The sequence below is a fragment of the Callithrix jacchus genome, chromosome 3 (genome assembly GCF_049354715.1).
Source record: "Callithrix jacchus isolate 240 chromosome 3, calJac240_pri, whole genome shotgun sequence".
In the NCBI taxonomy this organism is placed as follows: Eukaryota; Metazoa; Chordata; class Mammalia; order Primates; family Cebidae; genus Callithrix; species Callithrix jacchus.
In genome coordinates this window covers 8,103,286-8,126,874 of record NC_133504.1, presented here as the reverse complement: position 1 = coordinate 8,126,874, position 23,589 = coordinate 8,103,286, and the positions used below count along the sequence as shown (strand labels likewise).

Below are 23,589 nucleotides of genomic sequence, written 5' to 3'. Positions count from 1 at the left end.
ATTTGAACATGTTAAAAATATCATTTTATTGTCATCCAATTTCCATTTATTCTGTTGAGCTTTTGGAGGAAACTTAATTGTTGATTCATAGACATTATTTATTTTACTGCTTGTAAGATTCTTCTTTTTCTTTGATTTTCAGCAGTTGCACTCTGATATGCTAATGTTATTTTCTTTGTGTTTATACCAGTGAAATTCTTTATTATTTCATTCAGTTTTTTGTGCATATTATTCATAAAAATTTAAACTTTTCTCTCAGTGCCCATAGTGTGTGAATCATCTGCAGGTCTGCTTCGTTTGGCTATTGTTTCTCTTGACTTTCACTCTTTAGGTCATAATGAAAGGTTGGATATTATGTATGAGGGTATCTGAGTGATACTTTCCTCCAGAGAGGATTTGCCTTCTGAAAGACAAATGACAATATGGGTAGCTTACCTGAATCATGTGGGGACCTGAATTACAGTTTTTCTCTCCATGAGACCATATGAGACAACGGAAATATCTACTTACTGTTTTAGCCTGATCGCAGCTGGTTTATTGCTTTCTCAGCTTCTTGCTCTGCATATAGGCAGCGTAGGAATGGCAAATGCCATGGCAGGAATATCATGAAGAAAATTAAGCTCCCTTTACAGTTCATTTCTTCTAATCCCTTGTAGGTTGACTGTTTTAGTGTTCCCATCCTGCTGACACTGCCACCATTCTAGGCAGCCACAGTATGTTTACCCCACTTATCTCACCACTAGAACTGACAAACAACCCTTAGGGAAAAGAGTGGCAGTGGCTCACCTTATTATATTTCTGTTCTGCCTGGGATCTTGGTACTCTAGTCCTAATTGTCTTTGTTGCTCTTCATTGCTTTAAAACATCTGGGAGGTTTTGCTTGTTTTGGCTTATATTTTATTCAGCTTTCATATTTGTTTTCAGCAGGAGATCTGGGTCTTCTTTACAGATAGAAGTGTAAATTCCCATCTGTTGAGTTTTTAAATCATTTCTTCAGGTATATGATGTGAATTGCCATATGCTTTACTTTCTCCAGGATGCAGTGTCAGCCTTACTTGCAAGAACATCAGCTGAGTTGTTAGCTGTGGAACAAGAATTAGCACAAGAAGCAGAAGCAGAAGAAGCAGCAGCAGCAAGACAAGAAGAGCAAAGCGGTCCTGATGGAGACTGGTTAAACAGTTATTTACTTTTGCTATTGGGAACTCAAAGAGGATGTGTTTACACGTCTTAGAATGAAACCTTTGTAGGCTCATGTTTTATTCCAGAATTATGAAATGCACTGAAGCTTCAGGAAGTAATGCCAGAAAAAGTCTTTCCTTGGTCATTAGAGTTAAGAAAGTAATGGCAGTTTATGGGCAAAGTTAAGACATTAGCCAGATTCTTTGTTCTTGTTTCAAGTAATTTTAAAACACTATTTTCTGAGCTTTTTTTTTCCCCCTTTCTTTTTTTTTTGAGATAGAGTCTCACTCTGTTCCCAGGCTGGAGTGCAGTGGCTCAATCTTGCTCACTGCACAATTGAGAACCTGAGGCTCACTGATCCTCCGCCTCCTGGGTTCAGGCAATTCTCCTGCCTCAGCCCCCCAAATAGCTGGGATTACAGGCACATGGCACCATGCCCAGCTGAGTTTTTGTATTTTTTAGTAGAGACAGGGTTTTACTGTGTTAGCCAGGATGGTCTCAATCGCCTGACTTCATGATCTGCCTGCCTCGCCTTCCCAAAGTGCTGGTATTACAGGCATGAGCCACCATGCCTGGCCAAGCTGTTTTTCTTTCTTAAAGTCTAAACTTGATTTTGAAAGATATGGTAGCTTATTGTAGAGTTGTAAATAAATCTAAAAGTGACTCTCAATTTGCTTTTAACTACATGGAAGTACAATTTAGGCTCTAGTAAGACAAAGCAAGTGTTTAAAAAATAACTTCTGATTACTCATGTTTTTGGTTTGTTACCACTCTTGGCTTCTTTTTCTGTATCCTTCTCTATATCTATACCCAATCCTTTAAAAAGGGGGGATGGAGGGGAAGTTATTACAGTGTTTGTCCAGGTTCATGTATATATGAAGAACTGTCCTTGGATTGCACTTTTTTCTCTTAAAACAAATTTTAGTGAATATTTTGCTTTTTAAATACATATATATATACACACACACACACACACACACACACACACACATAAAATCATTTGAGTTAATTTTAAATATATGGACATTTAGAAGGAAGAACTTCTGTTGTGATTTTTTAACATGTAGATATACTTTGTCCTTATCAAAAAGTTCTTTATAGTGAATAAAAATTGCAGTACTGCAAAACAAATAAATATGAAAGTGATTATAGGGTTCATGATAGTGTCTCTAAATACTAAGCCTTTCTCATGTATGTAAAATACAATTTATTTTACACGTAGTTCCAAACAGTACATTTAATATGTAAACAAATGAATTTGTTTTGTTCGATGGTTCCCCTTGTGCTCATTTTCATGGCTAGACATTTATTACCTGGTCTGTTCCAGTTTGCATTATGTCACCAACCAAATTAAAGCTGAACATTTAGTTATCAATGGAAAAAATGTTTGCATTAGGAGAACATGAAACTCAACAAAGTGTGAGATGTTCTAAACCATCCTAGTAGTTCTGCTTTATGTATTCTATTTAAGCTGTATTTATATTCTGGAGCACCACTTATAATGCTGCTTCAGCCCATGCCAGGGCTTTTGTCAAAGAAGAGTTCTGCTAGTTGAGAAGAAAAACTCCCTTAACATAGGATTCTCCCTGCTAGACTGTGAGCACACTCAATAAAATGGGTATTTAAAATCCTTATTCTTCATTCAGTCTTAGCTGAGAGTAACTCCATTCTGTTACATGATTATTTTACAATAAATGAACAGTGAATACCAAGTTATTTTATAGTGAGTGTCAATATTTTTAAATGCTAACATTAAACTCTATGATTTTCAGAATATGTCTATTTTAATATCTAGAAATTATGTTAAATTTCATGAGTTTAACTTTTTAGTACCATGTTGAGGTGATTTTGCTGCAGTTTACTAGAGGGTGAAGTGAGAATTTTATTTTTTATGAGACATTTAGTTAAAAACCCAGCCAAAGAAATGGCTTGTCTCATTATGTGTGAGTCCCAGGTAACCACTTAGCATGCCCAGGTTGTGTGTTCATAGAGCATGCCTGCCTACCAAAAGTGTGTTTTGTTTTTGTTTTACCATAGGCCAACAATGCTAAGAGAGGCCTCTGATGAAACTGTGGCTGAAAAAGAGGCTGAAGTTAAATTGCCAGAGGACAGTAGCTGTACGGAAGATTTAAGTTCATGTACTAGTGTGCCTGAGGTGAACGAAGACAGGAACAGGAAAGAAAACAGCTGTGCCAAAGACCTCAGAAGTCGGCCACCTACTGGAATACCAACGCTGGTGACTATTCCACTGTGCTGTCTTAAAACTGATACTTTACAGGCACCGTTGGATTAGGGAGATGCTTGTTTGTCTCCTTAGGTGTAAATTCCATGTCCAGATTTTGGGCCAAAAGCTGATCGTAAAAGGCATGTGTGGGCATAGGCTCTAAGGAGCATTGTAAATGCTTTAAAGTGGGCCCAAAATATTCTCCACTTGTATTTGGCGAATATATAAGAAGAGAAAAAGTGCTAGCTGCTTTAGATCTCTATAAAGATTCTGTGAATATTAAAAAAATATTTTCTGAATTCCTTGGAAAACAGCAGGGTGTCTTGTATCAAATTCACATATGTAGTAAGTTTATTTCCATTTCAAACATGAAGTAAACATTTAAAGTTCATTTGGTTAGGTGGTGCCCTGATTGGAAAGGTGACAGGTGACTTAATTTAGGCACAAGTGCCAACCAAGTTATTAAACAGGTAACTTTGCTAGTTAAGTGAGAGATGTATTGAGACTGTCAACCCCATATGGGGAAAAATGTTTTCAAGCTTTGGGAATGTTCACACACTGGGGGATATTGGTAATAGAGTTTAGAAAATTCTAATTAATTCAATAATAAATAAAATTATTCCTGAGGAAATAATATTATGCCCTGAGTGAGAACTTTCTTTCACAAAGGAGCAAACTTTCATTAAGAGGTAGGTTTAGGGAACGATCCAAGATGGCTGATCGCTAACATCTCGGGATGGCAGCTCCCAGTGAGAACGAAAGGACACCACACTTTCAGACAAATTTTTGTCGCTCACAGAGCAGATTCCCAGTGGAGGAGCCCCAAAGGTCGCCAGCGTGACTCTTGTGGCCGGCGCAGCGGTTTTGCTGTCACCTCAGCGCGGCAGCTCTTGGTGCAGAGTAAACGGGACTGGTTCCCCTTCTGACCAACGTTTGGAGCTCCGGGAAGGCAGAGTCGCCTATTACAGACTCAAGAAGGAAGCCAGACTGGAGATTCCTGGGCAGAAAAGCACCATCAGTCTTAACGCCGCTGTTTTGGCCAGCGGAGTGGGTTGCTCATATTTCGGCCCTGGCAATTAACAACTTGGACGTCCACTCAGAGACCTAATTTGAAAGTTGGTAATTACAAAGACGACAGGTGGATAAATTTACAATGATGGGAAGAAACCAGTGTAAAAAGGCTGAGAATACTCAAAATCAGAATGCCTCTACCTCTAAAGAGGATCACAGTTCCTCATCAACAAGGGAACAAGGCTTGATGGAGAACGAGTGCATCCCATTAACAGAATCAGGCTTCAGAAGATGGATAATAACAAACTTCTGTGAGTTAAAAGAACATATTGTAGCCCAATGTAAAGAAACTAAGAACTTTGAAAAAAGGTTTGATGAAATCCTAATGAGAATAGATGATTTAGAGAGGAATATAAGTGAATTAATGGAACTGAAGAATACAATACAGGAACTCCGAGAAGTATGCACAGGTTTAAACACTCAAATTGTTCAAGCACAAGAAAGGATATCAGAAGTCAAAGTCCAACTTAATGAAATAAAATGAGAAGACAAGATTAGAGAAATAAGGATAGAAAGGAATGAGCAAAGTCTACAAGAAATGTGGGACTATGTGAAAAGACCAAATTTACATTTGATAGGTGTACCCAAATGCGATGGAGAGAATGAATCCAAGCTGGAAAATATTCTTCAGGAAAATTTTCCTAAACTAGCAAAGCAGGACAAGATTCAACCCCAGGTAATACAGAGAATACCACAAAGCTATTCCTCAAGAAGAGCAACCCCAACGCACATAATCGTTAGATTCACCAGGGTTGAAACGAAGGAGAAAATACTAAGGGCAGCCAGAGAGAAAGGTCAGGTTACCCACAAAGGCAAGCCTATCAGACTTACAGCAAATCTCTCAGCAGAAACTCTACAAGCCAGAAGAGAGTGGGGGCCAATATTCAACGTCCTTAAGGAACAGAACTTTCAGCCCAGAATTTCATATCCAGCCAAACTAAGCTTCACAACTGAAGGAAAAATGAAATCTTTTATGAACAAGCAAGTACTCAGAGATTTTATTACCACCAGGCCTGCTTTACAAGAGCTTCTGAAAGAAGCATTACACATAGAAAGAAACAACCAGTATTAGCCTTTCTAAAAATATACCAAAAAGTAAAGAGCATCAACATAAAGAAGAATTTACATCAACGAATGGATAAAACAGCCAGTTAACATCAAATGGCAATAATCCTAAATTTAAATCGACTAAATCCCCCAATCAAAAGACACGGTCAAAACCCAACGGTATGCTACATCCAGACCCATTTCACATGCAAGGATACCCAAAGACTCAAAACAAAGGGATGGAGAAAGATTTACCAACCAAATGGAGAGCAAAAATAAATAAATAAATAAAAAGCAGGAGTTGCAATTCTCTTATCTGATAAAATAGATTTTAAAGCAACAAAGATATAGGGGTAAAAGGATCAATGCAACAATAAGAGCTAATGATCCTAACACCTAGATACATAGAGACTTAGACTCAATGAGACAGAAAATTAATAAGGATATCCAGGACTCAAACTCAGATCTGGAACAAGTAAACTCAATAAATATTTATAGAGCTCTCCACTTCGAATACACAAAATATACATTCTTGTCAATACCACATCACACCTACTCATAGGTTTAAATGAAATATTGATTGGCCATTATTAATACCCATTTTTTTAGAATAAAGCAACATTTCCATTCTCTCTCCCTCTTTTTCTTCCTCTTTCTTCCTCTCCTTCACTCCTTTTTTTTCTTTCCTTCTCTCAAAAAAAAAAAAGAGGTAGGTTTAGAATCCAGTTAAACCTATAAGATAAAAAATGGACCTCTGCCTTTGCCTACTGAGTTTGTATTTTGAGAAACTTCCATTTTTACTTGTTTTATTTTTGTTACATTTCTAAAGATCCAGTAAAATACAACTCAGCTTCATGACAGTTATGTTTATACATGTATAATTACATATTCTATTTAAACCTACAAGTTTGTGGTATGTTTCATTTTCTTATATTTAATTATCTTTATCATTTATTCTGAAAAAAATCTAACCAGAAAGTTGAATCAAGTTTAATGATGATATATACTCTAATTGGATCCTTTTTAGAATCACTTTAAATCTAAACCTTTATTTTTATGTCCGGCCTTTTGGAGGCAGCACCTCTACTTAAGGGTAACCTTGTGGACAGATCACGCTGCCTATTATGCAGAACTTCCTAAGAACTCAGTAGAAAACCATTCTTGTAGAAAACTCAAGAGAAATTCTCCCCAGAATTTCTCCCCAGTACTTAAGAAGTACTATAGTCTGTAATACAAAGCCTTTCTCTTAAGAAACTGCTCCATGAGTCTGTGTTGTAACCTGAGATGTTTTTTCTGTCTTAGAAGAAAGGAGCATAATGTTTACAGATCTATCAGCTCCTCACAAATTGCTGACTTCTCTTACAGGTTGATAAAGAGACGAATACTGATGAAGCTGCTAATGACAATATGGCAGTTCGCCCCAAAGACCGCAGTAGCCTGAGCTCTAGACAGCGTCCCTTTGTGAGGAGCAGTGTGATAGTGCGCTCACAAACCTTTTCTCCGGGAGAGCGGAACCAGTACATCTGCAGGGTAAGGCGCCAAGGCTGTGGCAAGGTGCTGGGACTGCAACTTCTTCCCTGCTGCTAGGGAGTGGCCTGCAAAGGACAACAGACTGTGCTCTGGGAGTCTTCACTTTACAACTACAAATACTGGAAATGCAATAAAAGAGATGTAGAATATCACACACTTGTGGTCCCTTTGAGTTTGTTTGTTTCCCCATCAAATTTAATGTCTCCTTGGTTCCAGTGTGGTTTATTTGGCAAGTAAGTGAAGTTTAAGGATCTGAGTGCTAAGTATACGTACGTTATTTGGACTTCAGTCTGTGTTTAGAAACATAAAGTGGGTTTTTGAGATATATGTAGTCTGTATATTTCTATTCTATATCGTATGTCCTTCAAACCATGTTAGTCTTGTTGAACTGAGAATTGTGAATTGCTTTTTAAAGCAGAAGTCCTCCTTTAATAATGCTTATAAACACTGAATCATATCGATAGTTCTGTGAAGAAAATTATGAGATTTGCATCAATTTACCAAATTGTACTTCTAGAAGTATTTCTAATTTATGTAGTAAGACAGACATAGTATTATAAACTAGGGTAGAAATACTTCTTAAATTCTGTTTTTATTCATTCAGTTCAACACATTTTTATTAAGCACCTGCTTGTAAGCACTTTCTTATATACATAGGATTCATCTAGAAACAAGAGACCCAGAGGCCTGCCATTGCAGAGTTTATATTCCTGTGAATCGAGTCAGACCACAGCAGCAAATATGATGAATAAGCTATGAAGTATCTTGGAAAGGGATCAACGCTGTGGACAACAGTAGTGCAAGGGGGTTGGGGCTGATACACAGCCTGCATTTCAGGGAAGATTTGAAGCAGGTGAGACAGTGAGTGTGGGCTACTTGCGCTTGCTCCTAGTCCAAGTAGCCCACACTCACTAGCCCATTCTAGATAGCACAGACTGTGTCTCAACTCTGACCTTGAACTCTGTGCTTTATGGAGATCTTTTTTTTTTTTTTTTTGAGACGGAGTCTCACTCTGTTTCCCAGGCTGCAGTGCAGTGGCGCAATCTTGGCTCACCACAACTTCTGCCTCCCGGATTCAAGTGATTCTCCTGCACCAGCTTCCCAAGTAGCTGGGACTACAGGCGTGCGCCACCATGCCTGGCTAATTTTTGTATTTTTAGTAGAGATGGTATCTCTATGTTAGCAAGGCTAGTTTTGAGCTCCTGACCTTGTGATCTGCCCGCCTTGGCCTCCCAAAGGGATTACGGGTGTGAGCCACTGTACCCAGTCTTATGCAGACCTTTCTTTAAATAAACAAAAATGATCTATTAACTAAAACTACAAAGGATAATTTTATTTCAAGAAATATAGAAGTACCTTAAACATAGGATTTTTGATAACCACTACCAGAAGACAGCTATTTAAATTATTTAAGAGGCCAGGCATGGTCACTCATACTTGTAATTCCAACGCTTTGGGAGCCGGAGGAGAGCGGATCTCCTGAGGTCAGAAGTTCAAGACCAGCTTAGCCAACGTGGTGAAAACCCATCCCTACTAAAAATACAAAAATTAGCCAAGTGTGATCGTGCATGCCAGTAATCCAAGCTACTAGGGAGGCTGAGGCAAGAGAATTACATGAAGCGGGCTGGTGGAGGTTACAGTGAGCCAAGATCACACGACTACACTCTGGGTGGCAGAGTGAGACTCCATCTAAAAAATATATTAATTAATTAATTAAGAAAATGAAGTTATTTAACAAAACATAGACCAGGAAAAACCTTGTTTGAGTGGATTTTCTTAAAGAAATAAACTCTTAACTGTCACTACCTGCTTTACTTGGTAAATATCTCAGTTCCAGACTTCCACTTGTACTCTGATATGCAGTGATTTTTGTTTTTCAATCTTTTGTTGCCAGTTAAATCGGAGTGACAGTGACAGTTCAACCCTGGCTAAAAAATCACTGTTCGTGAGAAACTCCACTGAACGGCGCAGTTTGAGGGTCAAAAGGGTATGTATTCCCTCAGCCACGTCCCACTGTCCCTGGACCAGTCCAAAACTGTGACTTGTACAGCACAAACTCCAGAACCACAGAATGAATGTCAGTGCTCCATGCACTCAGCCTACTGAATGCAGCCTCTGGGACACACAGAGACACAGATGCCCTGGCTGCTACGGAGATGGGGGTGGGTAGAGCATTTGCTCATCATTGGTGTGGAACCTGTGTGGTTAAGGCTGGATACGTAGCTTCAGTATCTCTGGAGAAGGGGCCTACTGAGCCTGCAGGGGTATCATACAATGGTGGAACACATTTCTGATCATGCTGCATACCATGTCCAGGTCTTGAGCAATTGTGGGAAGGTGTATAAGACCTGGTGAAATAATATGGGAACAGGGACACACAGGGCATGAGGAGCATCAGGTTTTGCCAACAGTTTTGGCACTTTGGACAGGAGGATCAAGCGTGAAGGCTGGAAGGTAAATCAGATGCATTGACATCACCTGTGTCACTCTGGTCTCATGCCACCATGTGCAGAGTAAGAGATGCGTGGGCAGGCAGCACTGGACACCCCGGTTTACCTTTCTAGTTACTTGAAAGGCATACAAGCGTATTTCTTTCTTCTAAAGGCAGATGAGATGTGCTGGCGTTTATTCAACCTTCATCATTTTCAGGAAATTGTGCGATGTAGATTTTTCAGGTTACCAAACTTCATGCTTTAAAAGCACCAAATTTTTATCATCTTGATTGAAAATTCTTCCAAACTCCTTTCTAAGTTGCCTGCCTTCTTAAGCCATCCATGCTTTCAGGGGATAGTTGCACTCTACAGAGAAAATTAACTGAAAGTGTTTATGAATCCAGTGGAGCTGAGAAACAGTTGGGTTACGGATAAACTTAATTATTAGGACTACTTGAAACAGACAGAGGTTAATCCTGAAGCGTGTGTAGGAGGTAGTTTTACATGGTTTTCAAGTAGACAGATACAGTTTGATAGGAACAAGTGGGGAATGGCATTTTGGTTTAGGAATTCCAGCGTGAGCAAGGGATAAAGGTGTATGAGGACAAAAGTATCTGCGAAGATGAGTGAAGGGTTCGCCTGATTAGAAGAGCAAAGCGCCAAGCATAGGAGTGATGAGGTTAGAGGGGTACCCACTGGCAATGGTGTACTGCACCCTCCTCATGCTGGCTCACAAGAGCCGAATGTGCACGCCTTTTGCCAGTTAAATCGGAGTGACAGTGACATCACAGTCATAGTTTGAAAATGGTTATGGTAGGAGTATTTACCACATAGAAACTGGCAAACCCTGCAGGTCAGTGCTTTCTTCTCTGCCAGAGAGAGCCAGTTATTAAACATCTACCAGCAAACCCCTGTATATGAGTGCTTAGGCTCTGTGGGCATGACAGCTAGGAGAGATGTCTGATTCTGAAAAATAAGTAATACAGTCAAAGAGAATGTCTGTCTAGATGATTCTCACTGTGTAATGCATTTGTAGAGAGGGAAGAGGTTGAATAAAGGGAACCTAATAATGGGAACATGCCAGAAGCCTAGCACTGAAATTTTTAGAGACCATGCAATATGTGCCGGGCGTCGGGGAAGAACAGGACACAATAAGAGCACAATAAGTCAGAACACTTGGGCTAAGGCTCCGAAATCAGAACAGGGATAGACAGGGCCTCTCCCTTCCACCTGGCCTGAGCACTACCATTATTTCATGTCTTCAAACTAGAGTACTTGTCGAATTCCAGTCCCTCCTTACTCATTCCAAATAATACCACTTCTTATCAAGGGTCATTTATTTTGCATTCAGACTGCCAGTAACCTAGATAAGAAATACCTCCTTGTTTCCCTCTGCTGGTACAGTGTCACCTCTCACCCAGCCTTGCTTAAAATCTCTTCCTCAAGGGAATGTGCCCTGACCCTGGGTGATCTGTCCCCTTCCCTGACATCCTGTGCACTCCTGCCCTCGCTCACAGCTTCCTCTTGCTTAAGGTCTCGTGTCATTCTGCAGTTGAAATCTTCAAGGGCAGAGATTCTGTCTTCTCTGCCTAGTAGTTTGCCTGCACAGCCCCAGCAGACATTTATTTCATATATGTTCAATGATTATTGCTTGATGAATGGGTATGATTGGCCCTGGGAAGAGCCATGGTGATTCAGTGGTGAGAGTAAGTAGCACACAATGGGAAATCAAGGAGGGCAACTCAGTGTAAGCATTCTGATTACAGGAGGGAGTCAAAACTTAGCAACATTGACCAGCTGTATTCCGGCCGACTCATGGGAATGGTAGTTATGTGTCCTAAAATGGAGGAAACAGAAGTGCCTTACAATGTTTTTATTTATCACACAAGGCAGGCTTCATGCCATGAATTGGTCAGGCTAAGTAAGCCAGGCTATACTGTGGTAACAACTTTAAAAACTTCTGTGGTATAAAACAGTAAAGGTTTATTTCTTGCCTAGCTACTGGTTCACTGCAGGTTGGCAGGAGGCCCTGCTCCATGTTGTCTCACTCAGGGCCCATGCTGATGGAGCCTCCCTCTGTGGTTCTTTGCTCTCCCTCTAGCAGGGGACAGAAACATGCACCTCTCACACTGGCCTTGACAGGCTCCTGCTGGAGGTAAGGCACATCCCTCCCACTCTCTTGCCATGGGCCAGAGCAAGTTGCTCCTGCCACTTAGGCAGCTTAGGCCCTGGCTTCTAGGGCGCAAGGAAGCACCATCCATTGTGCGCCAGGAAGGAAGGAAAGCGGAGTAACCACTGCCTGTGTAACCAGGGTGTTTGTCATTCTGTTTCTCACTATCCAGACGGTTTGCCAGTCAGTCCTTAGAAGAACAGCACAAGAGTGCCCCGTGCGGACATCTCTAGATTTGGAACTGGACCTTCAGGCATCTCTGACCCGGCATAGCCGCCTCAATGATGAGCTGCAGGCGCTCAGGGACTTGCGGCAGAAGCTAGAGGAACTGAAAGCTCAGGGAGAGACTGACCTTCCACCTGGCGTGCTGGAGGACGAGAGGTTCCAGAAGCTTTTGAAGCAAGCCGAGAAGCAGGTACACAGCTCAGGGTCTGTCATCTCGGAGGGGCTTACATCTTTTTTAAAGCATGCCATGTAGCAGGTACCCAACTTATATTTCTGTTTTGTGCATAAGTCTTTAGATGTTTTACTACACCTTGAAACACATTTTTCTCCACTGTTATGGGCCCTTTTTTTTTTTCCAAACTAGAAATGTTGAAGGAATAAGGAAGCTGGGAAAATGGGTGTGGCAGCAGGGGATGGGTGTGGTCAGTGGGGGTGAGGGCATGGCCAGAGGGGAAATGGGAAATGGTCATAATTTCTTCAGATTTTTCTCCATCTCAACATAAGACTTGGCAAATAAATACAGTATAACTTTTAGCATAAGTGAGACATTTTGTTTCGATTTTTCTATGGATATCTCTTTAAGATTCATTAATCACATCAGTTGTGAAATACACTGCTAATTTTCATGCTCCTAAATTTTCACTTTCATCCTTATCTTAAAAAAAAAGTATACTTTGCTATTGACGTTCTCTCTTACCTTTTACCCTACAAATAACTATACCAAATAAAGATGAAATCACTGATTTAAAAATAGAGTATTTTCAAAGAAACTGTTTCCATTATTTTGCTACCTAAATATTACTGACATTTTCAAGAATCTGCATACATATGAAATTGATTTACTTTCTCAAGAGTAGAATTTATATTTTGATTTAGGAATGTGTATTCATATCCATGTAGTAGCAAATAGAATTTTCCATATAGCTGAAATACTAGTATTACAAATACCAAAATATTGTTTTCTTTCAGTCCCTTTGGGTGGGAATGTAAGATGGATTAGATAGTTCCCTGAAACTAACAGAAAATGTCGTCTATGATATAAACTGCTCTTTCTGGCCGAGAGTTGTTATTTGATCCTGTAGTATATAGTACCATCAGGAAAGTTTGACTCACTCAGCTAACTGGAACTACTCATCCTAGGTGGAACTCAGAAACTAAATGAATGAATTTCAAGAATCAAAGTGACACCAGTAATCTTTAAAGAAACTTTAAGCAACAAAATGTGTTACATATCTGTATCATATCCCACCTGATAGAAGGAAACCTTCACATTCAGTTGGACCTCAGTGTTTGCTCAATCTGGAGTTGAATGGTAGGCCTTACATTTGCCACTGCAGTGAATATAGGATAATTAGGCATTGCCCTGGTGTCATAAAGGAGATTCGCCAAGCACACCAGGTCCATGAGAGTAGTGCTTCCTGGGCAGGTCAGGAGAGGTTTCCTGGAGGAGGTGGTACTTGAACTGGCTTTTAAAGTGGGCAGTGGAGGCCAGGCATGGTGGTTCCTGCCTTCGGAGGTCAAGGCAGGCAAATCATGAGGACAGGAGATCGACACCATCCTGCCTAACATAGTGAAACCCCATCTCTACTAAAAATACAAAAATTAGCTGGACATAGGGCAGCTACTTGGGAGTCTGAGGCAGAATCGCTTGAACCCAGGAGGCAGAGGTTGCAGTGAGCTGCTATCGCGCCACTGCACTCCAGCCTTGGTAACAGAACAAGACACCATGTCAAAAAATAAAAAGGTGAGCAGTGGAGCTTCATAGGGGTCAGAAGCCCAGGACTCTCCATTAGTAAAGGTCCAGCAGGTGGAAGGCAGTCTTAGGAAATGGAAGACTGAATTACAAGCAGAAATGACTTGCTCTTATGTTTGCAACCTCTGTAACCATCATTTTTACTCTCTTGAGTTCTTAACATTAGCAGTAATTTCAAACTCTTGGTTGACTTTGACCTACTTCAATGTCATGGAGAAGCATCGCAGTCTTTGACTCTTACGGGTTAACGCCTTCCAAAGCTGAATTGGAGTTTTACAACTATAGATATAAACAGAACTTTGTATCTTTGGGTCTTTGGTTGGTTGTTCATTTCTAGTGTGTCATGATATGAAATTCCAAATCTCTAGATGTCAGTTATTACTAAAACTATGGGACTTAATTTTTTTTTTTTTTTTACTTAATATCATAAAGCTAAGATTCATCCATAAATTGCTTCTTATTGCATCTCATTTTTTTTAACTGCTATCTACTCTCCATTGTGTAGAGAGAAGTTCAGTAAAGTAAAAAGTTCTTTAAAAAACAAAGGAAAAACAGAAAGCTATGGCAAAATTAATGAAGAGAATATACAAATAAAGAACATTATAAAAGTAATCAGAGACAGGACTACAGGTAAATTTGAGGTTTACAAAATAATTACAGCTGAGGTGGGAGAATCACTTGAGCCCAGGCATTGCAGACCAGCCTGGGCAACATAGGGAGACCTCATCTGTACAAAAAAGTAAGTAAAAATAAGAAATTCACTAGGCATGGTAGCATGCACCTATAGTCCCAACTACTTGGAAGGGTGAGGTGGGAGGATCACTTTAGCCCAGGAGGTAGAGGCTGCAGTGAGCTGTGATTGCCCCACTGCATGGCAGCATAGGTGACAGAGCGAGAACCTGTCAATCGGTATTGAAAAATTTAAAAATAAATACATAATAAATGCATTCTCTCTCTCTCTCTCTCTCTCTCTCTCTCCCTCTCCTCCCCCCCATCCCCTTCCCCCCTCAGTGCTTTGGGAGGTCAGAGTGGGAGGACAGCTTGAGGCCAAGAGTTTGAGAGACCAGCCTGAGTGACATATCAAGATCCCATCTCTATGAAAAAAAAATTTTTTATCAGTTAGCTGAGCACGGTGGCACATACATGTATAGTCTTGGCTGTTCTGGTGGCTGAGGCAAGAAGATTGCCTGAGAGTCCCCAGAGGTTTGAGGTTGAAGTGAGCTATGATCACCCACTGCACTTCAGCCTGCACGGCAGGAAAACATCATTGAATACTGTAAGAAATATATGCCCATAATTGGGACATATATCTAGGAAAATATTCTAGAATGGATGTTTGGAAAGAATAAAAAGGATAGAAAATTCTACAACTCTTTTAAAAACATAGAAGCTGTGATTAAAACTCTGTCCATAAAGAAAATATAAGTTCTGGATGCTTTATAGGCATTTTCCACCACGCTTTCAAAGAACAGATTATCTCAATTTTATACAAACTCTTCCAGACACTAGGAAAAGAGAACACTTCCACAACTAATTTTATGCAATCAGCATTCCTAATACCAACACTAGACAGATATTATCAGAAGGAAAATCACAAGCCAGCCCAGTTTCATTTATGAATGTAGATGCAAGAATTCTAACTAAAAAGTATTAGTAAATAGATTCCAACAGTGTATTAAAAAGATAACACATGTTGACCATGTTGAATCGTACAAAGGTTTTGTTTTGTTTTATTTTGTTTTTGAGATGGTATCTCGCTATGTTTCCCAGGCTGGAGTGCAGTGGCATGATCTAGGCTCACCGCAACCTCCACCTCCCAGGTTCAAGCCATTATCCTGTCTCAGCTTCCTGAGTAGCTGGGGCTACAGGCGTGCTCCCCCACACCCAGCTAATTTTTGTATTTTTAGTAAAGACAGGGTTTCATCATGATGGCCAGGCTGGTCTCGAATTTCTGACTTCAGGTGATCCACCCACCTCAGCCTCCCAAAGTGCTGGGATTATAGGCATGAGCCACCATGCCTGGCAGTTTTTTTTAATATTAGAAAACAGTGTATTAAAAAAATACATGTTGACCATGTCGAAATGTCTAAGGATGTTTTTAATACTAGAGAAATCTGTTAATATAATTCATTACTTTTAACAGATTAAGGAGAAAAACCATTTGGTCAACTCAGTAGTTTCAGAAAAATATTGAGAAAATTCATTGTTCCTTCATGATTAAAAATCCCGGTAAGCTAAAGACAGGAACTTCCTCAACTTGATAAAGAATAACTTAAAGTAAATGTGGTCATAAATAGATAAACATTAGAATCATTTTCTTTAAAATCGAACAAAAGACATTCAACATTGTTCTGTTCAACATTGTATTAGGAGTTCCTAAACAGTACCATAAGGCAAAAAAAAAAAGCAGAAAAGTAGAAACAGAAAGATTGAAAGAAATAAAGCTGTCACTATCTACAGGAGACATTGCATACATTAAAAAATGTATAATTTGTTACAAATAGTAAGAGTTTAGCAAGATGGGTGAATAGAAGGATATCTAAAAGTCTGTTGCATTTCTTTACACCAACCAGAAACACCTAGAACATTTAAGTAAGAAAATTATAACAGTCCCCATATCAAATATCAAGAAATACATTTAACAAAAATAAACAATACATTATAAAGAAAATTAGAAAACCTAGTGAGAAGAAATGTAAAAGCAAATTTATTGAGAATTTATTACATTCATGTAGAGAAGGGGTCAGTACGCTTTTCCTATAAATGACCATATGTTAAATATTATATCAAATATTACACTATAATGTAATTATAATTAAATACTAATAACGTTAAATATTCTAGGCTCTCTGGCCTATATGTTCCCTGTTGCCACTATTCAGCACTGCCATAGATAAAATGTAAATAAATGATGTATTTGCATTCCAATAAAACTTTATTTACAAAAACAGATGGCGGGCCATAGTTTGCCAACTGCTGATCTAGAGGAAGAATTAATAATGTGAAGATGGCCAATTCTTTCTAAAATGTGCCATAGAGTCAATGTAATTCCAAGCAGAATATTCACATGGTTTTTCATGGATATTGATGCAGTTAATGAAAAAGTCAAACAATCGCCAGGGTACTTTGGAAAAGAATAACAAGAGGGTCTTGCCGTACAAGAAATCAGGGTTTATGAAACTGCTAAAATAGCAGGAATTTGTGGAGGAATGAAGAGATCGATGATGACGTGAACGCAGAGCTCAGAAACACACATCCCTATGGAGCGCCGGATTGTGATGTGGGCGGTATCTGTGTGGAGCACTGATGTGGGATGCCTAAGTAATAGGGGAGCCATGAAGGTGTCTAAAGTGTTCTCTGGAAAGACAGTGTGGCAGTAGTATATGTGACCATGGCTAAAGCCAGAGGCTCCTTCCCATCCCAGTCCCCAGCGTCAGACATTTTCTCATAAGATAATGTCAGAGACTTTGGCAGATCCAAGCAGTATGTGTAATACTGATTGAAAAAGAAGATTAAGACCTTCTTTTAAAAGTAAAAATATCATAAATACTGTTTTCCTGAGTGTTATTTTTTTTTATTATTTTCCATTGTAGAATTCTGCTAAGATTTTTACCATTGTTGATGGATGATTCAAGGTTTGGGGGCCCATAGGGTGACCTTTGTTTTCTTTCCACACGAAAGCAATCTTTGGATTTGCTCTAAGCAAAGTCGAAGTAAGTAGGAGTCTAGAACCCAAGGAAATCATCAAGGCAGACACATGGCTCACAGTCTCTGAAAACTGGCAGTCAAGTAAGACTTCATGTTCGAGACACACATGTTCATTTTAATGATTGTCCTCTAATGAGCCAGTCAAGAATGTGTGTCTGTTTTCAGCTGAAAAAAAATTAAGGAGTTTCTTGGGAAACTTGAGCAGATGTATTTTCTGTAAAAACACAAACACCTCCTAATGCTGATCCTTCCTCTCGAACTCCTATGCTGCCTTCAGACTGGAGTGTAAACGCCCCAGGGAAGCAATGAGGCTACTTTTGCTTCTTTGGTATTACAGTGCCTTAGTAGATGTTCCATCCAACCTTGGCAGAAGCCTCCTTTGTCTCATACAGGCTGCTCATCTTGTTGACCAGCCATGATTTGAATTTTGCTTGCCTCCTCCTTGCCACTAGAGTAGTGGCTGAATACCCTGACTTATGGGTGAATAGATCAGTACAGCCTGTAAAGCATGATGAGAATCTGACTGGTGGGCACTGTCAGTAGCCCTAGTGTAGTTTGGCCATGTGAGGTCCCCCACCCTGTCCTCAGAGAGCCCTTGGTCCAGCTGTGCCTTGGTGGCCCTGGGACCAAGTGTAAGGAATATCATGGTCTAGGGATATTACCAGATCAAATCAATATTGATTACTTTTGAAATTGACCCTCAACTCTTTTGACGGCGTTCTGAAACAGTTTTCTGCCGTTTTGTTCCCAGCATCTCACACGATATTCACAGCCATGATCTAGGAAAATAATTTCAGTGGGAAGGGAAAAGTGGCCAATCATTCTTCCCAGGGTGCCGAGATCCCTGACACCCCTTGTTTGTTTGTTTTCATCCCTATCGTGCCAACCTGTCATTCTCTGCTTAGTAACAGGAATAACGATAGGAATGTGAGGCATGTTCCTCAGACGTCATATAAGGTGGAACTCACTCACCCTCTAAGTGACCTGTTCGGGAACTGTCGTCTCTGTCATTCATTGCAACCGTGGTGGTATTTTTCACTTTCATCTCCTAATTGTTAGCGTCTAGTTATTCCTATTGCAGGGCACCACCTAAAAGTAACGCTGGCTAACATACCTGACGGATGCTGTCACTTCCTGGGCCTGCCTCAGAGCCAGCGTCTTCGTAAAGATGCCGCCATAGCTGTGTGAGGGTTTGGATTCTTTAAAATGTCAACACAACCCAACATGCTTGTATACAAAGCCGAGTGAAGTTGGGCTTGCCAGTAGAGGTACCATTAATGCTACGTTGGATGTATTTTGCTCACAAAACAGGCTTTCTGTTACCCCTGTGGCAGTATACTCTTAGATATGTAAAAACTGGTCACTTGAGCTCAGAACTGCCCAGGAATAATCCAGAGATCATGGAGCTGTCCAATTTGGATCAAGAGTGCAAAGATTTGAGAGGGTCAGAATCTCCTTTGTCTTGCCCAATGACGGATACAAGCAAGCCTCGTTCCAACTGGAAACTGTCTGAGAAAGAGTGACACTTCAGAACTCTGCTTTGTAAAATAGTGCTTTATTTTATATTAATTTACAGTTGTTTAGTCACTAAATGATACCTGTGCATGATTCTGGCCTCATAATAAGTTTTGATAATGATTAGAATCATGCTTACATAGGTTGCACTGATGATTTTGCTTAGAAATTATTTCTTAATAGAAGATTTCTTTTTGAGACAGGGTCTCTCTGTGTTACCCAGGCTGGAATGCCATGGTGTGACCACCTCTCATGACAGCCTAGACCCAGGTTCAGGCAGTCCTTCCACCTCAGTTCCCTGGGTAGCTGGGACCACAGGCACACACCACCAAACTCAGCATTTTTTTTTTTTTTTTTGTAGAAACGGGGTTCCACTATATTTCCCAGGCTGGTCTTGAACTCCTGGGCTCAAGCAAGTCTCCCTCCTCAGCTTCCCAAAGTGCTCGGATTACAGGTGTGAGCCACCATACCCAGCCTAGAGGATTTATGATCTTTATTATCTGATGAACCAGCACTTAGGTGGTTTTAAAATTAGTTTGCATACCAAGATAATAAGAGAAAAGAAGATCCCAAGTAGCTTTCCCTAGTGATTATGGCAGAGCCTGAGATAAACACTTTTTTTTTGACATGGAGTTTCACTCTTGTCACCCAGGCTGAAGTGCAGTAGCACAATCTCAGCTCACTGCAACCTCTGCCTCCCAGGGCCAAGCAACTCTCCTGTCTCAGCCTCCCAAGTAGCTGGGACCACAGGCGTGCATCACCAGACCTGGCTAATTTTTATATTTTTAGTAGAGATGGAGTTTCATCATGTTGGCTGGGCTGGTCTTGAACTCCTGACCTCAGGTGGTCTGACCATCTTGGCCTCCCAAAGTGCTGGGATTACAGGTGTGAGCCACCACACCCAGCCTGGGATAAACACTTCTGTTCTACTGCTTCACTAAGAGGGTATAGCCCAGGGGAGCTGAGGAGAGAAAAGGGAGGAGATGGCTGCTAGTGTGCTGCTGCCTGCTTGCTCCCCTGGGACCAGCGCCCAAAGGCCATGCTAACCCCATCTCATAGTCATCCCTCATAGGAAAAATAAGGAAGAATTGTTCTACCAACGTGAACATATGGGTGCCAGACAATATCATGGCACACATTGGATTCAACAAAAGGGCCATGGCAGGGGCCAGGGGAGACACTAGTTGTACCTTCATGAAGTCCACTAGACCCTGCAGAGAGCTGATGACTCCAAGAGCATTTGGAAAAGTCAAGAGGATTTGAACTGATGATGTGTTAGAGGTCTCTGATTCGGAATGAAAATGTGTGTTTTCTAGTTCTTGCCAAGAACATTTCAGCCTAACAAAACATGAAGATAACATCTAAAAAATTAAGGGCTAGTAAAAGCTCACAGTCTTAATAATTTGTATTGAGCTTTCTCCATGCCATTGCTATTGTTTTTCTAGATCACTACTGTGAAACATAGGGATGCTGTTACTAGTTCAGTATAAAACTCATTTGTCGGAGAAGTTGAAGCTTATATACAAAATGCTGCCTTTTTATACACAAGATAGGGCCAGAACTCTTCAGCTAGCCTGATGATACCCAGGGAAAGAGCCATTGGTATACACTGAAGGTCCCTGTTTAGGGTCCAAGTGAAGAGAGAAAGACTAACAGGAAGGCCAGGAGACCTGTGAGTGCCTGTGGTCCCAGAGTCAGATCTTCTTAGAGGCTGCTGTGGCTTCACTTTCTCATTACCATTCCGCATTGCTTTCCTTCACAACTCCTTTCTTTTCCCATCAAAAAAGAGGTAAATAAAAATAAATCAGCCTTATAAAATGCCATAAAAAATGCATACCTGTGGCTTATGTTTTTCCCATGCACTGATATGACTGTATTACTTATCTATAAATTAAGAGGATTGAAGTAGATAGCCACCAAGATCCCTTCTAGTTACAGAATTCTGTGATCTATTTGAGATCAAGTCGAATGTGTTTTCAGTGTGAATAAGGATTCAGAGAGATTTGTGGAAATCGAAATCTGCATGGCCTAAAGGAACTAAACCTTTAGGGTACCTGCAGTACTTTGATAATTCTGAAGTCCAAGGTGAAATGTAATTCCTGGAAATGTTTTTGTATCAGGATATCCACAGTGCAGTCTTACACAGGTTATGTAGAGCAGATTTTTCACACTTTAGGAAATTATGCTGTCTTACTCCATTTTGTGCCGCTGTAACAAAATGCCACAGTCTGAGTAATTTATGAATTACTTTATCACAGTAAATTTATTTATCACAGTTCTGGAGGCTGGAAAGTCCAAGATCAAGGGCCTGCAGCTGGCAAGGGCCTTCTTGCTGTGCCATCCCATGGTGAACGGTAGAAGGCAGGAGGGAGAGAACTCGCTCCCAGAAAAGCCGTTTGATTAAGGCGTTGCCCACACGTGTTGGGGGGGCCCTCCTGGCCTACTCACCTCTCAAAGCTTCCTCCTCTTCATACCATTACAATGGCAGTTGAATTTCAACTTGAGTTTTGGAGGGACAAACATTCGAACCATAGCATATGCCAAGCCCGCTGCCCCTCCGTCTTGGCTTCCTTCTGCTACCGGCAGTTCACATCAAGCAACACTGAAAAAAGCTCACAAAACAAGGTGCATTTATCCTGCTTTCAAAATGATATGATTCTCCCTAGTGCAGAGGACTTTATTTTTACCAACTCTGTGGATATATAAACTGTTAGAGTTGTGTACTTTTCTCACCACTGAAATTTGCAAAAACCAGTTTTGTGAAAATACAAACTTTCCATTGTGTGCCTTTCATTATAGCCACAGAAACTGGTGATAACTGTTGACTTCTCTCACCTGCTTCCTCCTCACTTCCACAGCCATTTGTTAACATACACATGGGTATACCAGAACCTGCACACACACACACACACACACAGTCACACTCACACACTGCCCTTTCATCTCCATCATTTCCCTGTGGTATTGGGGATTTGTGAGGTTTTCAGCAAGATGACCATAAAGTGCTAATGATGAGCAAAGAGGCTGCCAATTCCCATAAAAAATATGGCTCCCAGAAAAGCAATGAATCGAAGCCAGCAGCAGATCCTGGATCTGCCTCCCTTGTCAGGGAAAACTGTCAGGTCTCAGGGTTACACTCCATAACCTTCCTCCTTTGTGGTCCAAAGTCTGTTTTGTAGCTCAGAATAAAAAAACAGAATCTTATTTATTGTCCTTGTGTATCGTAAAACCCCCTTAGGAAGCAGAGCAAGAAGCTCAGGACTGTAAATTAAGACTGGATTGTGCTTTTTATGCCATTAGGCTTCTTAACACAACTGTGAATAAATCACTGGGCCTCTCTGCAGGTTGGGCTCCTGTCACGTAAACTGGAGGTGAATGTCACCCTTCTGGAGTCCACAGCATACAAAGTGGCTCCCAGGCCTCGTGAGCCAGGCATTTTATCATGACTCATTGGGGTGAGGGGAGAAGTGTGCCAAGAGAGGACTGGGGTTCTTCCAGAGGAGCCTCATGGTCCTTACAAAGCAGGAATTTCCTTTTTTTCCTTAGAGTGTTTTTCTGTCAGAATTCAAAAATTCTGTGGTGCTAGACTGCAGAACTGCTAGACTTTTTGTAAAGCCTAAAATAATGCCAATGTTAACACTCTTAAAAGTTAGATCTATTTTTAAAATTATGCCGAAGATATTAATACACTGAGTTTGACAAAATCTTAATGATTACAGTGAAGTATTCAGCATTGAGGTTTAACTGCCTGCAAAGTTGTTTGTTATTGATTATTAGCAGCTGATAATTCTATATTTTGCCACCTAAATTTTTGGAGAAATGTATTGGTGTAGATACAGATATAAACATAAAACATATAGACATAGACATGTAGATATAGACATAAAAACATGGAGACATAGACATGTAGATATAAACATAAAAACATGGAGACATAGACATGTAGATATAGACATAAAAACATGGAGACATAGACATGTAGATATAAACATAAAAACATGGAGACATAGACATGTAGATATAAACATAAAAACATGGAGACATAGACATGTAGATATAAACATAAAACATAGAGACCTAGACATGTAGATACATAGACATGTAGATATAAACATAAAACATAGAAACAGACATGTAGATATGAACATAAAACATAGAGACAGACATGTAGATATAAACATAAAAACATTGAGATATAGACATGTAGATATAAACATAAAACAGAGACAGACATGTAGATATAAACATAAAACATGGAGACACAGACATGTAGATATAAACATAAAACATAGAAACAGACATGTAGATATGAACATAAAACATAGAGACATAGACATGTAGATATAAACATAAAAACATTGAGATATAGACATGTAGATATAAACATAAAACAGAGACATAGACATGTAGATATAAACATAAAACATGGAGACACAGACATGTAGATATAAACATAAAACATAGAAACAGACATGTAGATATGAACATAAAACATAGAGACATAGACATGTAGATATAAACATAAAAACATTGAGATATAGACATGTAGATATAAACATAAAACAGAGACATAGACATGTAGATATAAACATAAAACAGAGACAGACATGTAGATATAAACATAAAACATGGAGACACAGACATGTAGATATAAACATAAAACATAGAAACAGACATGTAGATATGAACATAAAACATAGAGACATAGACATGTAGATATAAACATAAAAACATT

At 39.9% G+C, this 23,589-nt stretch overlaps 1 protein-coding gene across 7 annotated transcripts in view; it reads left to right on the top strand.

Annotated features, from left to right (window-relative positions):
- Positions 1–23,589, top strand: part of WWC2 (WW and C2 domain containing 2) — a 227,066-nt gene that overhangs the window by 182,286 nt on the left and 21,191 nt on the right. For all 7 annotated transcript variants that reach the window (XM_035292567.3, XM_035292568.3, XM_035292565.3 and 4 more), the window contains 5 exons: positions 1,037–1,170; positions 3,217–3,415; positions 6,887–7,051; positions 8,946–9,038; positions 11,826–12,068. In XM_035292567.3, the coding sequence (XP_035148458.3) occupies positions 1,037–1,170; positions 3,217–3,415; positions 6,887–7,051; positions 8,946–9,038; positions 11,826–12,068 (834 nt within the window). The remainder of the gene's footprint in view (positions 1–1,036; positions 1,171–3,216; positions 3,416–6,886; positions 7,052–8,945; positions 9,039–11,825; positions 12,069–23,589) is intronic.